We start from the raw sequence: 23,842 nt of genomic DNA, 5'->3' as shown, positions 1-23,842 counted from the left end.
AGATTTGAACTGTATGACCACAGGCCTGTCTCTGATTATTGTCACTAAGGGAGTGTAATGATTACATATCCAACTCCTTGCTGTTTGTTTTTGACAGCCTGTGATGATAGAATTGTCTTTGTTTAAAAGGTTGTGTCAGAATTAGGGCTGAGTATCGAAATTCAATACTTTTATGGTATCAACATGCTTCAATACTATAGAGCAGTGTTTCTCAACTGGTGGGTCGCGACCCAAAAGTGGGTCGCGGGGCCATTTTGAGTGGGTCGCGGATGTGTGTGTAAAAAAAAAAAAAAAAAAATTTACTTTTTTTTTCACTACCTATCTTTGTGAAAGTGGCTTCTCAGCTCTGGTCCAGCTGAAGACAAAGCGGAGGAACAGATTGGACATTGAGCATGACCTCAGAGTTGCTTTGTCTACAATCACCCCAGACTTTGAGACTCTTGTCAGGAGCAAACATCATCCCCAGTTATCCCATTAGTCCCCTGCATGTTAAGCTAAGAATTCTGCTAAGAAGGATATATTATTTATTATTATTATTATTTTATTTCATTGTGTTTTTAGCCCTTAGTTGCACTTTTGTTGCAACCCCAGTTATCCCATTAGTTCCCCCAAACGTAGGTCTGTTATGTTAAGCTAAGAAGTCTGCTAAGAAGCATAATTATTTATTATTATTATTTAATTTCATTGGGTTTTTAGCCCTAGTTGCACTTTTGTTGCAACCCCAGTTATCCCATTAGTTCCCCCAACCTTAGGTCTGTTATGTTAAGCTAAGAAATCTGCTAAGAAGCATATTATTTATTATTATTTTATTTCATTGGGTTTTAGCCCTAGTTGCACTTTTGTTGCAAACTCAGTTATCCCATTAGTTCCCCCAAATTTAGGTCTGTTATGTTAAGCTAAGAAATCTGCTAAGAAGCATTATTTATTATTCTTTTATTTCATTGGGTTTTTAGCAATAGTTGCACTTTTGTTGCACTTTTTGTGTTTATTTCATGTTTTGAAAGATTGCGTATTACTGCAAATATTTTTTTTTTACATAAATCATAGTGGTTCAAAATTTTGGGTCGCGACTTAATGACTAAGGAAAATGTTGGGTCCCGAGGCTAGACCAGTTGAGAACCACTGCTATAGAGTATCAAAAAATACGCTGTCATTTGATACCAAATTTCAAGACCCAAGTAGTTAATTTAGTCAGTGTGACAATAAGTATGTTTGTTCCTAGATATAAGGCTGATGATTGGCTGTTTCTTCTGTTCAACCAATCCAAAATGTAACAAAGGCCCTGATTGGCTCATACAGCACACAACGCACATACCCAGTCCTAGTCAGGATCCCCACAGATTCAAGCCGTTGAGTCCATGCTCCCCCCAACCCTGTCTCATCACCTGGGACGTGCACCTTCCTGGCAGAACGATAAGACAGATAACGATTTTTTTTAAAGATAGTTTTATGTGAAATTACCTCTGTTCTCCACATCTGTTTAGGATTTGATACGCGCTGTTGTCTAAACTAAATGACCTCTGTTCTCCACATCTGTTTAGGATTTGATATGCGCTGTATCTGTTGTCTAAACTGACTGGTCCAACGGGAGCATGTCTGAAACACAGCATGCACAATTATGCACAATTATTTCCGCTGTTCAGAGCAATTCAACAGCCCTCCGGGGAACCTATATTCGGGGGGCACGTTGATGAAAGAGAAACTGGGGAGGTGGAACAGCCTGTAGACGGCAGAAAGCAGGAGGCCGGTAACGGTTCCCCGCACATCCTCAAAGGTAGGCGTCAGGCCGTCTCTGTAGGCGGCGTTCCGCGGCCGCTGCTAGCATCCTGCGCCTCAGGGTCACGGGGTCGGAACCCCGGGGTACGGCGTCTGAGGAGGGCCTGGCCGCAGCGTCTGAGGAGGGCCTGGCCGCAGCGTCTGAGGAGGGCCGGGCCGCAGCGTCTGAGGAGGGCCGGGCCGTGTCGTCTGAGGAGGGCCTGGCCGCAGCGTCTGAGGAGGGCCTGGCCGCAGCGTCTGAGGAGGGCCTGGCCGCAGCGTCTGAGGAGGGCCGGGCCGTGTCGTCTGAGGAGGGCCTGGCCGCAGCGTCTGAGGAGGGCCGGGCCGCAGCGTCTGAGGAGGGCCTGGCCGCAGCGTCTGAGGAGGGCCTGGCCGCAGCGTCTGAGGAGGGCCTGGCCGCAGCGTCTGAGGAGGGCCGGGCCGCAGCGTCTGAGGAGGGCCGGGCCGTGTCGTCTCTGCTCTCGTTAGCGGTGGAAGTGTGAGCGGCCTCCGCGGGGCTCTTGACCAGATATCTCCTGTGGGCAGAGGCGGAGTTTCAGAGAGGTGTTGGAAACACTTTGCAATGGAGGCGCTAATGGGGTCAGAACTCGGTGCCGCAGCATCAACAGTGCTAATTAGCTGCTCTAAATAGAATGCACGATCAGCAATGAGATGAGGTACATAGTCAAGTCAAGTCAAGTCAAGAGTTTTATTTGTCACGGCATACGAGTATACAATGAAATGCGGGTGGTCTTGCCCGCAACGATGTGCAATACAGTGGGTACAACATATAATAGAATCCAATACAAAAAAAATTGTGCAATAACAGGTAACAGGTAACATGGTGTGACATAAAAATCGGTATCTGTACGTAGTTATTTACAGAGCATATAGGACATGCTAGGTAGCTTTGGTAGTGCAATACACTGTTACTGTTGCTAATACTGATTTAAAGTGGCTTTTCCTTTTGGCAATAAGTGTGAGTGTGTGCGCATGAGTGTGTGCCCGCTCATGTTGAAGTGTTAAAGTGGCTGCTAGTGTGTGAGCGTGCACAGCGTGCGTGTTGTGTGTGTGCTCATGTGTGCTTATGTGTGGATAGTTCAGTGTTCTGTGGTACTCAATGTTCATTGTTCAGGACTCTGATGGCCTGGGGGAAGAAGCTAAGCCTAAGCCTCTCTGTCCTAGTAGCTGGGGTTCGCAGGCGTCTGCCTGACCTCAGCAGCTGAAACAGGCTGTTATTGGGGTGGTGGGGGTCTTTCATTATTCTGCAGGCTCTGGATTTGCACCTCTTGTTGTATAGAACCTGCAGGGGAGGTAGTGCAATACCCGTGGTACGCTCGGCTGAGCGCACCACTCTCTGTAGGGCCTTCTTGTCCTGTGCCGTGCTGTTTCCATACCAGGCAGTGATGTTTCCGGTCAGGATGCTCTCTACAGCTCCTAAGTAGAAGGACTGGAGTATCTTCCCCGATACTCTGAACTTCCTTAACTGTCTCAGGTGGTAGAGGCGCTGTTTCGCCTTCTTTACTACTGTGTCTATGTGTGTTGACCATGTCAGGTCCTCTGAGATGTGGACCCCCAGGTACTTAAAGCTGCTCACCCTGTCCACGGTAGCCCCGTTAATCATCAGTGGTGTGTGCGTCTCCTGCTGTCCTCTCCTATAGTCCACGATCAGCTCCTTGGTTTTACCAATGTTCAGGAGCAGGCTGTTGTCCTGGCACCAGCGTTCCAGTACCTCAACCTCCTCCCGGTAGGCCTTCTCGTCGTTGTCCGAGATCAGCCCCACCACCACCGTGTCGTCTGCGAACTTCACTATGGAGTTGGAGCTGAACTTGGCCACACAATCGTGTGTGTAGAGTGAGTACAGCAGGGGGCTCAGAACACAGCCCTGGGGGGACCCGATGCTCAGGGTGATGGTGTTGGAGGTCTGACCCCCCACCCTGACCGCCTGGGGTCTTTCGCTCAGAAAGTCCAGTACCCAGGCGCTCAGGGCGGAGCTCAGACCCAGCTCGATCAGCTTGTCCACCAGTCTGGTGGGGACTATGGTGTTGAACGCTGAGCTGTAGTCAATGAACAACAGTCTCACATAGCCCCCCTTCTGACGGTCAAGGTGCGAGAGGGTGCTGTGCAGTACCTGGGAGACACTGTTGTTGTTGTGCAGGGTTGCATGATACACCAATACTAGTACTGCGATACCCAGCCGTTAATACTGCATTTTATTAGTATTGTATTTTCTATGGGTTGAGTGACTTGAGTAGTGTGTGTGTGTGTGTGTGTGTGTGTGTGTGTGTGTGTGTGTGTGTGTGTGTGTGTGTGTGTGTGTGTGTGTGTGTGTGTGTGTGTGTGTGTGTGTGTGTGTGTGTGTGTGTGTTCATAAGCTTTGCGTAGTGGGCGTGTCAACAGTGTCAGCTGATTTTAAGTAGAGATTAGCTATATGCTGTAACAGAATAATTATTTTAAAATGTTGCATTTTTGTTTCAACAGCATCAAAATAGAAAATAATTTCCCATGTTCTGTCATCTAATAGTATATATCCATTACGTCCTGATGTTTTAGGTTTTTGCCGTGGTATCGTTTTAGAACCGGTATCGTGATGCTTGTATCGGTACTGGTATCGGTATCGAAGTAAAAACGTTGGTATCGTGACGACACTAGAGGTACATAACATATAGTTATCCCGTGGCCTCACGCTCAACACACATCGCTTCCCTCCACAGCCACAACATATTACAAAACTGATGTAGCCAGTAGAACAGATTAGGGATGGACTAAATGACCTGAAATCCATAGCATGATATTCTATCACATTTACCTCAGACTCAGCTTCTTCCCCCAGGCCATCAGAACACTGAATACTGATCTCTCCACACACAGGCACACATCCTCACTTACATTCTCTCACACACCCCACACACAAATACACTACACTTTAAAAACAGATCTGTATATTTGTATATTATTGTATATATTACTCATTGCCTTTATTCTTAAGCTTAGCATTGTATTTTATTCTTATAACTTGTTTTTTTGATCATGTCTACTCTATTTTTATTATCTATTCTATTTTATTATTAGTATTTTTGCACAATCGAGGCGGGCATGGCCACTTACATTTCACTGCATATCTCGTGTATGTATGTGACAAATAAAACTCTTGAATCAATAACTTAAATAGCATGAATACCACATTCTCCGTCACGCTGGTCATCATCAAATGTTTGAAAAGTGTTTGTCTTTCAACATGTGATTGGTTGGTATACAGTCAGCTGTATTAAAGGCAGCCTATGCACTGACTGGAGGAATGCATTTACCCAACATATTGATATGGGCAAAATTTGGTCGGTGAGAAATTCACAACAGTAAATCTTCACTGAAAATGACACATGTCACATGGAGTGATACAGTATGTATAAAATGTGTTAATTTCATTTTACATTTCAATACACTGTACTGAAAATACATTTCTCAATCTCAATTCTGTATCGAGATGGGGATGGGTACCTTTCACATTTGAACCGATACTGGTACCTGTGAATCGATACCGGTACCCAACAGTACCTTTTTTCTGTACTTTAGTCTAAAGTCTTTAGTCTTTTATATCTATGGATCGGGCCAAATCTACTCTTTCCAATGGTAGAGTTCAATCTGGATTTAGTATCACAAGAACCGTGAATGAAATCTGTAAATAATAAAGTTAATTATGGACATTGCTCCGCCATTTTGGATCGGTTTTTCAACTCGGATTGTTGCTAAACGTTCACAGAAGGTAGACACAATAACTGCGCTCCAATATATGACAATAACGTTCAGTTTTGTGATAGATAATCCTGAGAAATAAAAAACAAAATGGCATCGCAGAGATTTATAGCGTCGTTTTGGATCCGTTTTTCAACTCGGATTGTTGCTAAACGTTCACAGAAGGTAGACACAATAACTGCGCTCCAATATATGCCAATAAAATTCAGTTTTGTGATGATAATCCCGAGAAATAAGAGAAATAAAAAAAACAAAATGGCGTTGCAGTGATTTATAGTGTTTTAGTTTTTTTTGCAATACCGAAAATTGGCACTGTTGGATCTCACGTGAATCGATACACGGTAGTGCAGACGTGTGTTGCGGTCGGTACCCTTAACCCTTTCACTGCCACGCGGCAGAAGGTTAGCCCTTTACTATCACACAACCGACGGCGATGCTCCATCATTAGCGTCATTAGCTCCGCATCCGCGGAGCTAATGACGCTAATGATGGAGCATCGCCGTCGGTTGTGTGATAGCAAAGGGCTAACCTTCTGTATTGTCACAGCGAAAGGGTTAACCGGCTGTCGTGTGGCAGTGAAAGGGTTAAAAGTACCGAATTCGGTACCCGTCTGTACCTCTAATATTCTGCTCTGCTGCTTGGTGTCATTGTTATCCCTGTGTGCTGCAGGCTTATGTCCTTTTGTCATTGTACCGTGAGTGTGTCATATTATAAAACTAAAAAAGGCTGTTGAATGTCTCCGAAAAAGACAAACCCCTGTACATTTCTTGTATTTGGTCAATTAAGTGGTTCCAATTCAGATCCTTAACCAAAATTAAGTCATACGGAATGATTGCACTGAGAATAAAATACTATATGGACCCAACTATAAGATACACAGTGTAGTGTAACATGAAATCCTTACCTGTGTGCCCACAGAGTGTGTGTAGTGTAACAGTGATCAGTACCTGCGTGCCCACAGAGTGTGTGTAGTGTAACAGTGATCAGTACCTGCGTGCCCACAGAGTGTGTGTAGTGTAACAGTGATCAGTACCTGCGTGCCCACAGAGTGTGTGTAGTGTAACAGTGATCAGTACCTGCGTGCCCACAGAGTGTGTGTAGTGTAACAGTGATCTGTACCTGCGTGCCCACAGAGTGTGTGTAGTGTAACAGTGATCAGTACCTGCGTGCCCACAGAGTGTGTGTAGTGTAACAGTGATCAGTACCTGCGTGCCCACAGAGTGTGTGTAGTGTAACAGTGATCAGTACCTGTGTGCCCACAGAGTGTGTGTACTGTAACAGTGATCAGTACCTGCGTGCCCACAGAGTGTGTGTAGTGTAACAGTGATCAGTACCTGCGTGCCCACAGAGTGTGTGTAGTGTAACAGTGATCAGTACCTGCGTGCCCACAGAGTGTGTGTAGTGCAGGGAACAAAATTTACTTTTTGACTTACCAGCCATTTGGCTGGTAGATTTTTAAAACGACCAGCCAGGCAGATTTTTTACCAGCCAAAAATTTAAAATAGCTTTTTAGTATATCGCCATGTGTTATTATGTAAGGGATAATGTATAGCTACGAGGTCATTGTCGCAAAATAATTGACAGACACAGAGTTTAAAATACCGAGCCGCTTCGGCGAGGTGTTTTAAACGTCAGTGAAGGTCAATTATTTTGCGACGATGACCGAGTATAGCTATACATTATCCCGCTTATTACATGGCTAACTTACTAACAATATACCTAATTCATTTTACATCGACTCGCAACACTGGTTCTGGCTGCGTTGTGGCTCCGCTCGTCGCTCCGCCCCCTGTCATCGCCGGCAGCAGAACACCGGTAGTGTCTAATTGCACTGAAACAGTGTGTGTCAGTGGGCTTGATTGCGAACAGCTGCGCACAGCGGTCATTATTGTCCCACAGCGGTCATTATTGAAAAATAATGACCGCTGTCGGGGAGCTATTGACCAATCACAAGCAAGCATTTCGGCGAATGTGAAAACGCCATATAATAATACTATATAATACTCTCATATGCTATTTTCAATTAATATCATAAACAACATAAGGAATATTAGCATAATTTTGAGTGGACTGAAGGAATGAGTCAGCGTTAATAGTTTTAAATGCAAATAATTTATTGAAACATAGAAGTGGGGTCGGGGACACACACACTGTTTCAACTCACCACCCCCGCATCATATTGTAGTCTAGTCTGTCTTCAAACTTCCACTCCTCTCGAAACCTTTTTATATTTGAATATCAACATTATCTGTGCATCCTCAGTAATCCTCAGTTTACTACAATATACTCCTCTCCTGAGTACTGACTAGTGACTTCATCGTCTTTCCAAACGCACGCACACACACACAGAGAAAGGGAGAGTGCCCCCCCCCCCCCCCCCCATTTCCCTTTCCCCAGTCCACACTGTCTGCTGTGCTCTATGGCTCTGCCGCTGATCAGGATTAGCTTGTTAGCTTACGCTAACATAACGTTCATTTCGGGCGATGTGGGCATAAAGGAATGGCGACGATGCAATGCATGTTAGATGCATTTGACCCGTTGTGAGAAGAAGAAAAAACCACAGACTTATTTCGGCTCGCAAAATAGGCGCACTGCTGTGTAGCTCTGCTCTCAGGGAACAAACTTAACTTTTTGACTTACCAGCCATTTGGCTGGTAGATTTTAAAAACTACCAGCCAGGCAGATTTTTTACCAGCCATTGGCGGTTAGCTGGTACTTATTTTGTTCCCTGGTGTAGTGTAACAGTGATCAGTACCTGCGTGCCCACAGAGTGTGTGTACTGTAACAGTGATCAGTACCTGCGTACCTGCGTGCCCACAGAGTGTGTGTACTGTAACAGTGATCAGTACCTGCATGCCCACAGAGTGTGTGTAGTGTAACAGTGATCAGTACCTGCGTGCCCACAGAGTGTGTGTAGACTAGTGTAACAGTGATCAGTACCTGGGTGCCCACAGAGTGTGTGTAGTGTAACAGTGATCAGTACCTGCGTGCCCACAGAGTGTGTGTAGTGTAACAGTGATCAGTACCTGCGTGCCCACAGAGTGTGTGTAGTGTAACAGTGATCAGTACCTGCGTGCCCACAGAGTGTGTGTAGTGTAACAGTGATCAGTACCTGCGTGCCCACAGAGTGTGTGTGTACTGTGTAGTGTAACAGTGATCAGTACCTGCGTGCCCACAGAGTGTGTGTGTACTGTGTAGTGTAACAGTGATCAGTACCTGCGTGCTCGCAGCACCAGCTCATCTTTCCTCTGCAGCAGCATCTTCTGTCTTTCCTGAACAGACTTGGAGAAGTGGCTGCCCCGGACCTCCAGGTCCTCCGGTTCTGGGGTTGCAGCCTCCGAACTCCCACTGGCCCCGGCCGTGTCTTCCGGGGGAGAAGAGCTCATCTGCACCCCTGGCCGCTCCATGGCCTGGAGGAGAAGACGTAATTTGAAACATTCCTCTACGTGTAACATGTTAAATAGAAACTCCACCCCAAAAACAACATGAGACTCATTTGGTAGAACACGATTTGTTTGGCCTGTATGTCTATGTGGCTGGACAAAGCATCTGCCCTTATAGAAGCCTTGTTTCTATGGCGTCTAGCTACAACAGGTTTTGAAACTACAACTGTCCCAAAGGCAGGGGAGTTTGAATCAAAGGTATGTGTCTCAGGAGGGGCGTTGTAAGATAATATAATGCAGGCGTCATAGCAGCATGGGGAAGGGGAGAGAGAAGGTACAGGTGTGGGCATGGTAATAGTAGAAAGACATAAATATAGGCAATAAAAAAGAAATTGCTAGGTTTTTTGTGAGTTTTTCCTTACCTTTGCGTGGGGTATTGATTTTGATTTGATTTTAACACTTTCAGTGCCGTTCACGTAGAACTACGTTTCTGTCGTCCGATCGTTGAGTGCCGGAAACGTAGATCGTACGTTTCTGTCACGGTATTTCTTTTATTATCTATATCCATTCATAATTCAGCGGGGCACCTTGTGCATACTGTTCTGAGTGTGTCTGAGCTGGCAGACGGTATTATACCGCCCTCTATCGCCTTCGGCCAGTAATGCACCCGGTTAGAAAGGGGTTCGTTTATTTTCTATACTGAGCTGCGGCGTGGGGGCGGGTCCTAAACACTCCTAAACACTCCGGCAAAACACACACTTCTAGGGATGGCTTGGACAACTGACCCCCCCCCGCCCGTTGAAGAGCAATGCCCAATAACGTCGGAGGCACGATCGCTGTGGATAACTGGAATGGCGATGAGATTATTGGATTCTCTTTTTTCCATTACTTCAGAGACCAGGGCCCTCATTCATCAACGTGGACTTTGACCTTGACCTACTTCCACACGTAAGCACGGAATTTAGAACTAGCGCACGCACAGGGAAGTCGGCATTCATCACACGTGCGTAAGCAGGCTCTACGCACACCTGTCATGATGAATCCCACCTTGGCCCTGCGCCGCAGCTCGTGCACGCTTTCACGTATTTGCATACCAAAACCGCCCCGACCAACCAAATATGGTCAGGCCCTCCCCTTCAAATACCATGAGGGAATCCCTGTGCGTGGAATGTTGGAGGATGGCAAAGCGAACGAAAAAGAGAAACTACACAGACACCGAGGTGGAGGTCCTCGTAACGGAGGTGGATAAATAAAAGGCGGATTTGTAAACGGTGATGTCAGATATCAACGGCTCCCTAAGACCATTGCTGCAATTCTGCCTGGACAGCTCAAAATACTAATAAAGACCGTTCGTTGACCACTGTTTGGCGTTGGTTGTGTTGTGTGTCATTATAACCGTGCTGTACAATATGAATGCCTTTATTAGTTGTGTTCGATTGGCTATATGATTTTTAGAGGCATCTATTTTGTTGTCGGCTAATAAAGACCGCGCTGGAATATGACTGCCTTTTCCCGTGTTGTTTGATTAATACCCACGGATTAAAGTTCTCCTCAATTCTATTCCAAATCGCGATGGATCTCCCGTCAATTTTCTACCTGCTGCATGATTTCTAGAGGCATACTACTACAATCTATTTTGATGTCAGTATTGGGTAGCCTATATAAACAATATAATACGAGAGCATATACAAGAACAATGAATCTCACTGCATGTATGATGTATCCTGCCTTTCAATACATGAACTTGAATTCCATCATATAGTCTGTCCACTATCTGCATGGTGTCATTGCAATGCGTTTTCTATTCTTTCTTGTACAGTAAAAAGGGGGAAGAACACTATATTCATATGACTTATTCTGCTTACAGCTTCGAAATTCCACTTGTTTCGTTTAACGTAAAGCCTTTTAAATATAATCAAAACGTTCCCGTGTTTCGGCGGTCTGTGCGCAAAATAATAACGAGTTGAGCTTTATGATTTATGATTAATTGAAAATGGGGGACCCTGATGTAAACAGGACGAAAGTTGGTCTGCATCCCCAATTAACAATTGTATGTACTGAGCTGTACTGTACTGTACCCATTCTGCAATCTGTTAATAAACTTTTCAATCAATCAATCAATCAAGCTACGCGGAGCGCAGTCAGTCAGTAGCCTACACCCCGTATATTCCGATAACGCTATATAAACCATGAATGAATGAATGAATGAGAACTTTATTAACAGATTGCAGAATGGGTACAGTACAGTACAGCTCAATACATACAATTGTTAAGGGGATGCAGACCAGAGAAAGACTTTCGTCTTGTTTACATCAGGGTCCCCCATTTTCAATTCATCGTAACATATATGACATGCTGCATTCATTCTGAGAGAAAGATCTATTATTCCAAATGCTATTTATAGGGTTTTGACCATAATTACACTACTGTTGCTATTTTACAATGAACTATAATGAACTACGGTTCATAGAACATCCAGTGTTATTATGCACAGAAGCTCATTTCCTTGTTGTAATAATATATTCTACCACTGGGCGCGAGGTACTCCAGGTCCGAAATGTGCGTAGATGTAAGCACGAAGTCAAGTTCAAGTTGAAGTTGATGAATCCCACTCTTTGCTTAGAAATGATCGTACGCACGGGTTACGCACAGATCTGTGCGTAGAACACGTTGATGCATGAGGGCCCTGGTAAGGACACTATATATGAAAGCTTGCGTTGATCTGATATTTATTTCTACTGCGATTGAAGCTATATGTGTTTATGTGTCTAGCTGTTCTGCCGTTGGGTTGCAGGGGGGGGGGGGGGGGGGGGCGCCGGTCTAAGCCACATTGCTTAATAGTGATGATCTAGCGTTGATTTCAGGAAGATCCGATAATCAGGCGAAAAATGACAACGTGTTTATTGAATTACACAAAAACGCTGTTTTCGTGTCTTTTCCCTGGAATTGCTCAAAAGCGGCCGGACTATGTTCATATTCTTTTTTTTTTTTTTTTTTTTAACTTTATTTTTTAGCGTTTATCGCTTTTCTGGTCAAGCATGACCGACAGAAACAGGTTGAAATGGGATGTAGAGCAGGGGAAGACATTCTGAGAAATGACGGCGGGTCCGGGAATCGAACTCGTGTCCCCCAGATCCGTGACGAGCACGGTTTTCCCCGACGCAGAAATAGCGCCGAGATATGCGGTGAGCTACGGGAGCTCCCGACTATGTTCATATTCAAAACGGTATAAAATGGAAATGTACGGATGAGAAAAGAATCCGTTTTTTGCACGTTGACCAGAAGCAGCTCAATGAGACTCGAGGGCGTTATTAGACCCATAGCGATACTATAAAATATAGGTTTAGTTCTACAAACTACAACTACGTTTACATGGGGTTAATGGGCGGCACGGAAGTGGTCACTTCGCGGAAGGGGCGTGGCACTCAATGTGTTAAGATATTTTTTGTGGGCATTTTTTAAGTGCTTTTAATGACAGGACAGTTTGGAAATTAGGAGAGAGAGAGAGATGGGGAGGACCTGCAACACATGTCCCTGGGCCGGATCCCAATCCAGGACGTTGCGATTACACTGCAAGCGTAGTTACGTGGTGCGCCCCGACAATACAATTATAATAAAGATAAATCTCCCCTTTTAGAGCACCGATCAACAGGTTGTTTATTTTCATTTGTCACTGTGGGTCAGCTTCTGTCTATTGAGTTAGTATGAAGTTCCCTTTAATTGTCATACTACTGAACACAGAGTTCTCTGATGATTATAGAAAACCGTTATTGCTGGTCTCCCAGGTGTCAATTAGGACCGGGCGATATGGAAGAAATCAATAATAACGGTAATCATAAGGAATTCTTCTCGATGTCGATATATATCACAATATCTACTTGCATATATCTGAAATGACGGGTTATGTAATCCAGACAGTTGATATTAATCTCATTGAACTGCGTGGTGATATTAGGGTTGGCGACAGTGGCTCAGGAGGTAGAGCAGTTATCTGGTAATCAAAAGGTTCCCGGTTTGATTCCGGCTCCTCTCGGCAGTGTGTCAAAGTGTCCTTGAGCAAGACACTAAACCCCCTAACTGCTCCTGATGAGCAGGTTGACACCTTGCATGGTCGTCTCTCCCGTGGGTGTGTGAGTGAGTGTGTGAGTGAATGTGTGAGTGAATGGGTGAATGTGAGGCAATAGTTGTAAAGCGCTTTGGATAAGCGCTATATAAATGCAGTCCATATTAAGTGTGACATAAACCAAAACTGCAATTTTCAATTGACATTCCCTCAACTATTTCAGATCAAAAGTCAACAACATAACTGTGTATAATGATATTGTGATCCATTAAAAGATGCTAAACTATCATATTGAGTTATCGCCCAGCCCTGGTGTCAATGTGAATTTAAATACTGCAATAAAACACCATGACATTGGCCTTTTTTCTGCCTTTCATCAGAAACTAGTCCACAGCTGATGGACCACTTTACCCAAAGCCATTTCTTTCTTCCCTGCCGCTGCACCCTGTTCTGCTTGCTTTGTTTTTCAAGTTCCCAAGTGAAACACGTCGCAAAGTGAACACAGCAGGAATTTCTGCCAACGCAGGAGACGGGTCACAGAGGAGGTGATTGCCCACCGATTTTATTTGAAATAAAACAGATGTTTATTTTACGTCGCATTGAATGTCCAACTAGCATACAGATGCCGGGGGACGAGGTTAACATACAATAAGCCGTCAAATAGGCATGCAAACACAAACACACACACACACAGGTGTTATATCTATGGCTGTGCGACTGACCTGTGTGGGAAAGGGCACCTGGATGCGTCCCTCCAGGATGTTGTCGGTGGTCACCTCCACTGAGCGTGTCGCCTGCAGGTCCTGCAGCACCAGATGGTAGGGCACCTGGGGGAACATCTCCTGGATCTGACGGGCCTGAGACACGGAGAAAAACCTCCACTGTGACACGGAGTCCACTCAGGTCAAATCCACCATGACACGGAGTCCACTCAGGTCAAATCCACCATGACACGGAGTCCACTCAGGTCAAATCCACCATGACACGGAGTCCACTCAGGTCAAATCCACCGTTTCTACACATACTTTATATCATGTTATATATACACTATGGAACTACGTCAGTTTGTGATGCGTCTTTGCACCACAATCTCCAAGGTAAATAAGGGTTTCCGACTCTGACCAGTCATCAGATGGAATAAGTTCATGACAAACACTAAACTCCTTCAGATCGTTGTATCATATGTACAGAATCTTATGTGTAAATTGCTAAACTCCTTCAGATCGTTGTATCATATGTACAGAATCGTATGTGTGAATTACTAAACTCCTTCAGATCGTTGTATCATATGTACAGAACCTCATGTGTGAATTGCTTCAACCGTAAGCGATCTTAAAAGACCCAGACACTGACCATGGTGTTGAGCTGAGAGTTGCTGGCCTGCGCGATGCCCAGTATGTTGGTTGTGGCCATGACCTCCACTGAGAAACTGGGCAGCCAGCTGGCAATACGAGAGCCTGAGAATAATACAAGGGACAGCATGTCAAGGCAAGTATTATGCAGTATGTACTACCAGTATTTAAGTATTCATCAAACCATTCTGCTTTGATACTATTGATACTATTCGGTGGAAACTCAAAAGAATGATTGGAGAGAAAGAGAGAGAAAGAGATAGAGATACAGAAAGAGAAAGAGAGAGATACAGAAAGAGAGAGAAAGAGATAGAGATACAGAAAGAGAGAGAAAGAGATAGAGATACAGAAAGAGAGAGAAAGAGATAGAGATACAGAAAGAGAGAGAAAGAGATAGAGATACAGAAAGAGAGAGCCACGCAAGGGTCACGAGTCATTAATCGATGGCATCAAGTACATCTGAGCCCAGTGGTGGAAGAAGTACACAGTTCCTTAAGTAAAAGTAGAAATACCCAGATAAATGGGTACTCTGGTGAAAGTAAAACCCCTCCATTCAAATTCTACTTAAGTAAAAGTAGAGAAGGTAAGTCACACGGTATGTTAAAGTGGTATGTGGTCCAGTTATGCTGCTCTGATTAAAGGTTATGTTAAAGTGGTGTGTGGTCCAGTTATGCTGCTCTGATTACGTCCTCATGAAGTTGACAGGCTTCAAATGTGAAGTTGCCACGTTTTCTATACAAAATATTTTTCTTCAAAGTAACTAATAACTGATGGGTTCAGATAAATGTAGTGGAGTAAAAAGTACAATATTTCCTTTGAAATGTAGTGGAGTGAAAAGTATAAGGTTCCCTGAAATAAATACTTATGTAAGGTACAAGTACCTCGAAATTGTACTTAAGTACAGTACTAGAGTAAAAATACTTATATATGTATATATATACTTATTATGCACAAAAGCTCATTCATATCTCAGTACACTTGCACAAATGTATTTCATTTTAGGATTACTGAGAGTTAAGGACTTAGAATTTGAAGTTCCCTAAATGCAAAATACTCACGTAAAGTACAAGTAGCTCAAAATTGTACTTAAGTACAGTACTGGAGTAAAAATACTTTCCACCACTGTCTTGAACTTTTAGGGGGTGCTGACCGTCAAAGTGGAAGAAGTGGTTGTGCTGGTTGAGGTGCGGCCGTGCCTCCGGTCCCGGGACGGTGTTGTCCTCGGTCGGCTCCCTGGGCCTCTCCTGCCTCTCTGCACCCCCCTCGCTGATGTTCAGGGACAGGCGGCAGGTGGGACACGACGTGTCCTGTTCCAACCAGGACCGCAGACACGAACTGGGGATGGAAAATGACACACTGTCAGCATGGAACGACGACCGGTCTGAGAGTAAGTCGCTATAAACCCTAAAGATTGTTTTATATTGTAGATTTTCATCCCATCAATATCCAGAGTTGGCACAACACAGATTATTTTTATTTTTACTAATCCACAGAATATGATGTAATTAATTATCCCTTGTGCCATATGTACTAAGATGAGCACACGCATACGAACATATCTCAGATGTATAAGAACTGGAGGTGGCCAGTGCAGAGAGCAGGCAACTGCTTGGACAAGTGGGTACAGTACCTCCCATGACATGAGTTTAATTAGGCCCATGTCACCTCAGGGAGGCTCAGCAGGGCATTCCAGTGTCTTGGAACCACAGCCAGCAGACTCAACATTTCTGCGTGACTGCAAGATACATATGTGTGTCTTTTGTGAACACATACAGGTATGTATAGTATCTATCTAGGTAAATGGACTGCATTTATACATACTGTATCTTTCATCCAAAGCGCTTTACAACTTATGCCTCACATTCACCCATTCACTCACACATTCACACACCGACGGCAGAGGCGACCATGCAAGGTGCCAACCTGCTCATCGGGAGCAGTTAGGGTTTAAGTAGGCTGGTAAAGATATGCCTCCTAAAGTGTGTAAACGGAAGTACAGGAAGTACAGGCTACAGGCTTTCCGGTTTCGACAAAACAATTATAGAAACAATATTTCCTCGTTTAAGCCACTGCAACGGCTTTTCCTGAAGAATGTACTACATGACCGGGACTTTCTAGCTTGTTTGCCGACAAGATTCGGGAAAGGTTTGGTCAGTTCGGAGGCAGCTTCCAGGGGAAGTACATACACCGGAAATTCTACCCCATAGACACTTTCGGGCCGTAGTTCTTTACCAGGCTTTATCTCACGGAGGAGATAAAACTGGGAACGAGGTTAGGGTTTAAGTGTCTTGCTCAAGGACACTTCGGCATGCTGCCGGGAGGAGCTGGAATAGAACCCAGGCTCTACCCAGACAGCCGCTCTACCTCCTGAGCCACTGTCGCCCCTAGGTATTACTACCTATATTGGCAGCAGTGGGTTACTCACTTGTGGAACAGATGTCCGCAGGGCAGCTTGCGTGCCGAGACCATAGAATCCCAGCAAATAGCACAGTCATCATTATTGGCTGCCAGTTCCTCAGGCGTGGCCACAGAAAACCTGGAATGAAAACCCACTGATATTGTATTACAACAGCAGAGCGTACGTCAGAATCATAGCATTACACCAAGCCGTTAACAGCATCACACTGTAATACAAACCTAGCCTCCATAGTATCCATGACACGGAGGTAGTTCTTGTGGCGGCGGATCCTCTTCTGCACCTCGTGGAAGAGATAACGCAGCTGCATGAAGATGACCAGACTGGCCATGGACAGCCAGATGTTGCCAAAGAGCTGAGTGAGAGAAGACATGGAAGTGAGAGAAGGAGCAGAATGAGGGCAGAATAGAATAGAACTACTTTATTAATCCCTAGGGAAATTCAGCACCACAGATCGCTCACAATAAACATTTAGGTAGTCAAAAATAAGAAGACAGTCAAATAATATGTATCTAAAATATACAATCCAAAAATATACAGTAAAATGTCAAATGTACAGGAAGATATACAAGGATTTATACAGTTTGGTGCAAAACAAAACTGCAGTGCAAAGGAAATCGCATTGATAAATATATTTCAAGTATTTCAATTATCTTAATTTCAATTTTGCCTCGGATATAGTTTTATGGATATACAGTCCTTAAGTAAAATATGATCTACTGGGATTCTACGCATCGCTGGTAGATGCCTTAATCGTGAATCAGTGTGAGTATGTGTGAATGTAACAGCTTCTGGACTGCACACTGTCAAAATAAATGAATGTATTCTGTCTCAGAGTTTGTCCTTGCTCTCCGTGTGTCACTCTCTCTCTTGCCGTCTCCCTTCTCCTTTTTCCAGAAACCTGGTGAGACACCAGCATGAGGCAGAATAGAGAGGTGCAGAAACGTCACCTTCTCCTGAAAGAGACACATCGAGAAATGAACAGATGGCTCCCAGGCAGAAATGGATGTTTGTAATGTCATTTTGACTTGACTTGCCGTGGTGGTTTGTTGGGGTCGTGTCTCTCATCCCACAATTAACTCCTGGTGATATCATTAAAGTGTAGGAAAAACACAAGTTCTCCATCTCTGGGGAGCTTCTATCCCCAGGCCATCAGGATGCTCAATGACAATGACACCATGTATCATCTACACTCACTGCACACACATCCACATGTACACACTCACTTTAAACAAACACTCACCTTACCACTCACTTCACTCACTTTAACACATTCATTTTGAGATTTGCACTACATTCATACCTCATTTGCACCCTACCCTAAGTTTTGTACCTCATCTCATTTCTGCATTGTACCTCACTGTTGCTCATTTTAATCTGTATTGTATATATGTATATTGAGTTCAGAACATTCCCTTACTTACTTTTTAATTACTTTTTTTTACTGTATGTAGCACACTCTCAGGGGCTTATACAGAAACAAGCATTTCATCATAAAGTATTCTGTATTTTGTTGTGACAAATAATAAACAAACTTGAACTTGAAACTTCTCAGTACCAGTCAACAATTCTCCACACTGTAAACAAGCCTCACATACATGGAGCTAAAACTTCAATATAAAAGCGCCAGACAGTCCGTTGCCTTGGTAACACACAGAGAAACTGAGAAATCGTCATTTTCGGGTACTTTAATGAGATGACATGGCCAGGAATGCATGGCAGGATGAGAGACGACAGACCCTGACACAACGCCACAGTAAGTACAACAACATCCATCGCCAAGAGGCTGTTATATTTCGTAGATAGCTCGGCTCTGCTCTATGGGATGTCCCTGTCACCTAGCGTGACCTTGAAAGAATTCCGCTACTTGCACCTTTACTTGTCCGGCCACGCCCCCTTCCGCCCATATGCATATAAGCGAGGGCCATATAAGCGAGTGACCATACTCCACCTTCCCAATTCTTTCACTTCAGAAAGTGTTTCGCTATACGCACACGGCATGCAAGTGGCTTTTAGCTTAGTTATTCTCTGTGGTTGCTGTTTTTCGGATCCCGAGGATGGCATCACCAACAATTTCCGTCACGACCTCCTCTATGCGCCGCGGGGGTTCCCTAGTCCCACGTTCGTGGTGAGAGCCTCGGCGGCGCTCAGAGCTGGGTGCGTACCGTCCAGAGACCGTTGAGCGCCCCTCTTCAGTGAAAAGGCCCTCCGGCTCCGGCGTCCCCTCCGGGGTTGACTTACGGCGCAAGGTCCCCGCTGCTGCTTGCTCCCGTCATTCGTGAGCAGCTGTGGCTGGTGGTCGGGCGGTTCACTGGCACTCCCTTCTCCCAGCCTCCGCCGTTCGCTATGGCAAACGGCGCAGAGTGTGGTGCCGCTCAGAAGCCGTCGAGCCCCTCCCTCGTGAGAGAGGTGGCTCCGGCATCGACATCAAACGGACCCCCGACAAGAACGGGCGCGGTCTCTCTGATGGCAGACGAGTGCGGCACAAGCTCTCCGCCTGCTTGCTCCCGCCGTTGCTCCCAGTGGTGAAGCAGGCAGGACGGGTGGTCGGTAGTAGGAGGAAGAGTACATGCGGGCCGGGGGGTTCAAGTCTCCCAGTCTCTGCGGAAATGCTGGTGCCGGAGTGGGCCCTACGTCCCCTACCAGCACATCACAGATGTTGCATGGAGGGGATGGGGGTTTCATCTCTGGTGCCTCGCTGGCGAGGTCAGTGCTCAATTAAAAAGAGCTCCGACGCCAATGCGAGTGACGCGAGATGTAAACATGGAGAGAGACACTGCGGTGGAGTGCAGTGGAGCTCACCTCGAGGGGAAAAGCATCACGCCTGGCAGCAGGTAAGGAGCGGGGCTATGCCTGGCAGGCTGTATCCCCCCTCCCCTTCATCTCTCTCTCCCTCTGTTTTCTCTCCCTAGTACACCAAACCCCCATATTCCCCCTAAAACAACTATGTTAACGTTAACGTTGTGTATATCTCAACGTGAAGTATGAGTGTTACGGGGGAAATTCTTGCATGTGAATAGGAGCCGCCAGTGCTCGTGTGGCCAAGTCTTAAACTTGGACCTAGGGCTAGTGGCTAGTGTGCTGTTGTTTTTTCCTAAGGACCGACTTATTCCTATGTGATATGCTCACGTGTGGATTCGGAAGGGCAACACACGGCTGGAAGCAAACCTCCTTTTTTCACCTTGTGTGTCTCTTCGCTTTACGTGAGGTTGGGTGGGTGGGGGGATATAAACCGTTCTATGAATGCGTTATATCAATTTGGTGAAAGTTCTGACTAGGCGTGTGACGGGAAGGTAGCGCAAAACGAGCGCTCCCGTCAGCGTCGAGCAGGACGGGCGTGGGGCTACGTTAGTTGCCCCTCTTCCCCGTTAAAGAAAAAGCTCTTTCTCCTGCCTTTGTCATCTTACCCCTTATTCTTCCCCCCTCCTCGAAATACTACGTTAAATAAAAGGGTCCCTCTAAAGGAGTGATACGTTTTTGTTTGTAACGAGCGTGTGTTGATTCACTGTGTATTTTGGGGTAGCCCTCTTACGAAATAAGTAATGAGGGCCCGTTGTTTGTCTGTTGTAACAGCTATAGTTGACGGGTGGCGTTCTCTTGTGTGTGGGGAGTTGTGGGGTTCGCCTTTTTAAACAGGCGTAGACTCTGAATTCCCCCCCCCCCCCCCCCCCCCACTCGTTTGACCTATCATATGAGTGCCCCCCCCCCCCCCCCCCCCACTCGTTTGACCTATCATATGAGTGCCCCCCCCCCATTTCACTATAAAGGGCTCCTCCCGACCACAATCGCTGATTACCTGGGGCGGAAGCCTCAGCCATTTTCTCTAACTACGATCTGACTGGCTAATAAACCTTGACTGAGCACGTTCTTCATGATATCCACGATATCCCACAGTGTCTTTCATTGTAAACACAGCTCACGGCTAGTGGTGCCGCTCCGTGCCTTCACCTCATATTTTCGTATTTTACGCGAGGGTGGGCGGGGGAAAACCCTTTCCCTTTTCTCCTTGGGTATGTTATATCCTCAGTGGGATTCTGACGATGAAGGGGGAGGACGTAGCTCAAAACGAGCGCGCCTCTTCACTCAGGGACCTCTCGTGTGCGTTAGCGTCATCACGCGAGCGCGTAGGGTTCCGCCCTGTCAGCTCTCTCGACAGCAGGGCAATATTTGCATACCCTGCTCGTCTCTGGGGAGAAGGGGGGGGGGGGGATTCCCAGCCATTGAAAACATCACAGGCTTTCGCGTTTTCTTATTGGCCCAAGAGATATATCCGTGAGTTCCCTCCTGGTCATCCCAGACAGGGGGGAGAAACGTTGTAGGGGCTCTTTCTTGTTAGAATTCGCCGCCGCCGTTCTCAGGTTTTATGAGCCTACACGCTGTTCATATCAGTGCTTGGTCTTACGGGACAGGTATCAGCGCTGGCCCAGGCGTGTTTTTCAGGTGTTTATTTGAATCAGCTTTCGGGACAAGCGCACTCTGGTCTGGCCAACGGCATAAACAGCGTTTTTTATGCGGTCGGCCGGGAAGGTTTTTCTTTTTATCTCTACCGTGCGCCAGCTCACTAGGCTAGCTTGAGGGCTCGTGTACATCTCCGGGGGGAAATGATGGGGTAGATCAAACATCAGCGGGGGGTTTCACGCCCGTTAGGTGGGCCACCGGGACCTGTGCGTTCGCGTGCAGACCGTCTTGGTGGCGCCCCTGTGATGTTTTTTGATCGAAACGTGTACCTAACCCCCTCTCCTACAGAGAGGTGCGGCAGCGTGTAAGGGCACGGGACTCATCCTGATCACGCCGGACTGGATCAGTTTAACCCGGTGCCCGCCGCGTCACAGATACGTTCTGATTAACCCGAAGGGCCCTGAGCTTTTCCGGGGGGAAAATGCCAGGGCGGGCCGGACGCCACGGGGGTTGATGTCATGAATGTTGTGTGTTAGGCTTGGGCGGTATGACGGTATTACGGTATACCAGGGTATTTAGAAATCCCGACGGTATTGAAAACCAATACCGTCAAAATCACATCCGTTTCAGTTTATATTACAGTGAAACGGAGTTTTAACAGTGGTTGGTTGTAGTGCACTGCACACACGCGCCAGCAGAGGGCGAGACTAGAGCTGCCGCGGTATTGATATTTTCCTTACCGCACGAATTTGCGAAATATTTCCTACCGCCGCGGTTATTACCGCACAGTGCGCACAAAAAAAATAAAAAGTTTTAATGCATTTTTTTTTTTTTAGTAGTCTACTCTTCTAGCCTGCCTCTAGTCTAAATAATGGCGCTTTTCCACTGCATAGTACCTACTCGACTCGACCCGCTTTAGGCACCTGGTACTTCGTTCCTTTTCCACTGCAGCCAGGTACTACTCCGTTTGTCTCCGTGTGGGAATGCAGGCGGGGCCGCTCGCTTGTGTACACTGAAAGCTCCGTGGGCATAGATGTCCGAGGGCTTGCAGCAAGCCAGAGTTTAACACAGTTTCAATCAATCAATCAATCAATAACAACATTAACCAGACTCTCGTTGCGTCTATTCTGCCAAAGCTAACGTTACCTCTCATTGTGTATTCTACCAAGCAAACCCGGGTTTAACGTTACCTCTCGTGTATATCGGCTGACGGCTAATAACAACAACAAACTTAACACATCAGCGATCTTGTTGTGACACTAAACTCTCCGCTCGGTGGTAAATTGGGTTGATGTCGGTTTTGTTTCATCAATAAATAAGGCAGAATACACAGTGAATCCATTCTTTTTTGTTTATTGCACTTGGTTCTGTCGCAAACAAATCCTGAACGAAATGCATCCTTAGCGAGGCAGTAAAGATGGCGGCGCCGGCGTTCTGTTTTTGTTCAGAGGCTACAAAGTGTGACACGTCTCTCTTCTGACCAGTCAGTGGTCTGCAATGTTTCACATGACTTTTCTGGTACCACTTCTACCCAATAGGGTCGCTTGGAACCGAGTAGGGTATATCTGCAGAGCCGCAAGCCAACTTTATTATTATGATAAAAAACAGCGGTGACACGGTATTCAGCCTAACTCTGCGGTGAGCGTGATGCAACAGCGATACCGCGGTAATGCGGTTATCGCGGCAGCTCTAGGCGAGACCAGTCCTCACTAGTGGAGCAGAGCTGGTTGTCTACACACAGGAGGAGGAGGGGAAACCCCGCTTCACTGGAAATTAAATGAGAGTCGAGACACGCTTACCGTTGCTGCCTGGTGCTGCGGGCTAACTGGCTGTTCTGAGAGCTAACTGTTGTGTATATGTATCACAACGGTGGTCACGCTTTACGGTAATGTGAAAATACCGTAAAGCGTTGTGGTAACGAGAGTGTGTGTTGTTGTGGACTGGTGGAGCAAGCAAATAAACCGTAAAACGTTACGTCGCAGTCCGGTGCGTTTTTGAATACACAATACTAACGTTACTAGTACTAGGGTGCTGCAGGGCTCCTGGCTACCATTCTGAGAGTTAACGTTAGTATTACTAGGATGCTGCGGGCTTCTGGCTAGTGGCTACCATTCTGAGAGCTAATGATAGTAGCACTCGGATGCTGCTGGCTAACTGGCCATCTCCGCGATTTGTTTACTTGGTAACACGGGTTGCCCCCCCCGCTGATGAAAATGAAAGTCATACCGTTCAATACCGTACACCAGGGTATTAGGTCATCAAGGTATGACGGTGTGAAATAAATGATACCGCCCAGGCCTATTGTGTGTCATAGAAATGCCACTACGAGTTGAAAATGGGGGACTCCGATGTAGACAAAACAAACATCTTCCTCTAAAGAGGATCTACATCCCCTTAACAGTTGTGTGCATTGGTCCATACTATGTTGTACCCTTTCTGCGAACTGTTAAGTGTTTTTTTTCCCCTTTCTCCATTAATTTCACCCCTCCCTCCCCGCTCGACCGGGGGGTGGGGGCTGCTTATTATCAGTCAGCCCCTCTAAGCACCCCTGTGTAGTTCCCGGTCCTCCAGTCACGGGTCGGCCTTGCCCTTGTTACCTGTTGGCCTGGGTTAACCCTTTTTTAAGCCTGAAAACACCTTGAACTGCATTATATAGCCTGTATATACGCGCAGTTGTGTTTCCGAGTTTTTTGATGGGTTAAGGGAGCAACCCTTTTCTGTT

The 23,842-nt window shown here is 46.0% G+C and overlaps 1 protein-coding gene across 1 annotated transcript in view; it reads right to left on the bottom strand.

Annotated features, from left to right (window-relative positions):
• Positions 1-254: 254 nt before the first annotated feature.
• The window catches only part of LOC311245484 (E3 ubiquitin-protein ligase AMFR-like), a 37,340-nt gene continuing 13,752 nt past the window's right edge, over positions 255-23,842 (bottom strand). The window contains exons 7-13 of the mRNA XM_084335336.1: positions 16,944-17,077; positions 16,732-16,842; positions 15,457-15,641; positions 14,308-14,411; positions 13,677-13,811; positions 8,725-8,918; positions 255-2,291 (exon numbers count right to left, since the gene is read on the bottom strand). Of these exons, the coding sequence (XP_084191462.1) occupies positions 1,769-2,291; positions 8,725-8,918; positions 13,677-13,811; positions 14,308-14,411; positions 15,457-15,641; positions 16,732-16,842; positions 16,944-17,077 (1,386 nt within the window). The 3' untranslated portion in view covers positions 255-1,768. The remainder of the gene's footprint in view (positions 2,292-8,724; positions 8,919-13,676; positions 13,812-14,307; positions 14,412-15,456; positions 15,642-16,731; positions 16,843-16,943; positions 17,078-23,842) is intronic.

The sequence above is a fragment of the Notolepis coatsorum genome (assembly GCF_963971535.1).
Source record: "Notolepis coatsorum genome assembly, chromosome: 18".
Lineage (NCBI taxonomy): Eukaryota > Metazoa > Chordata > Actinopteri > Aulopiformes > Paralepididae > Notolepis > Notolepis coatsorum.
Note: the sequence above shows the minus strand (reverse complement) of the source record. Positions and strands in the feature narration are given on the sequence as shown.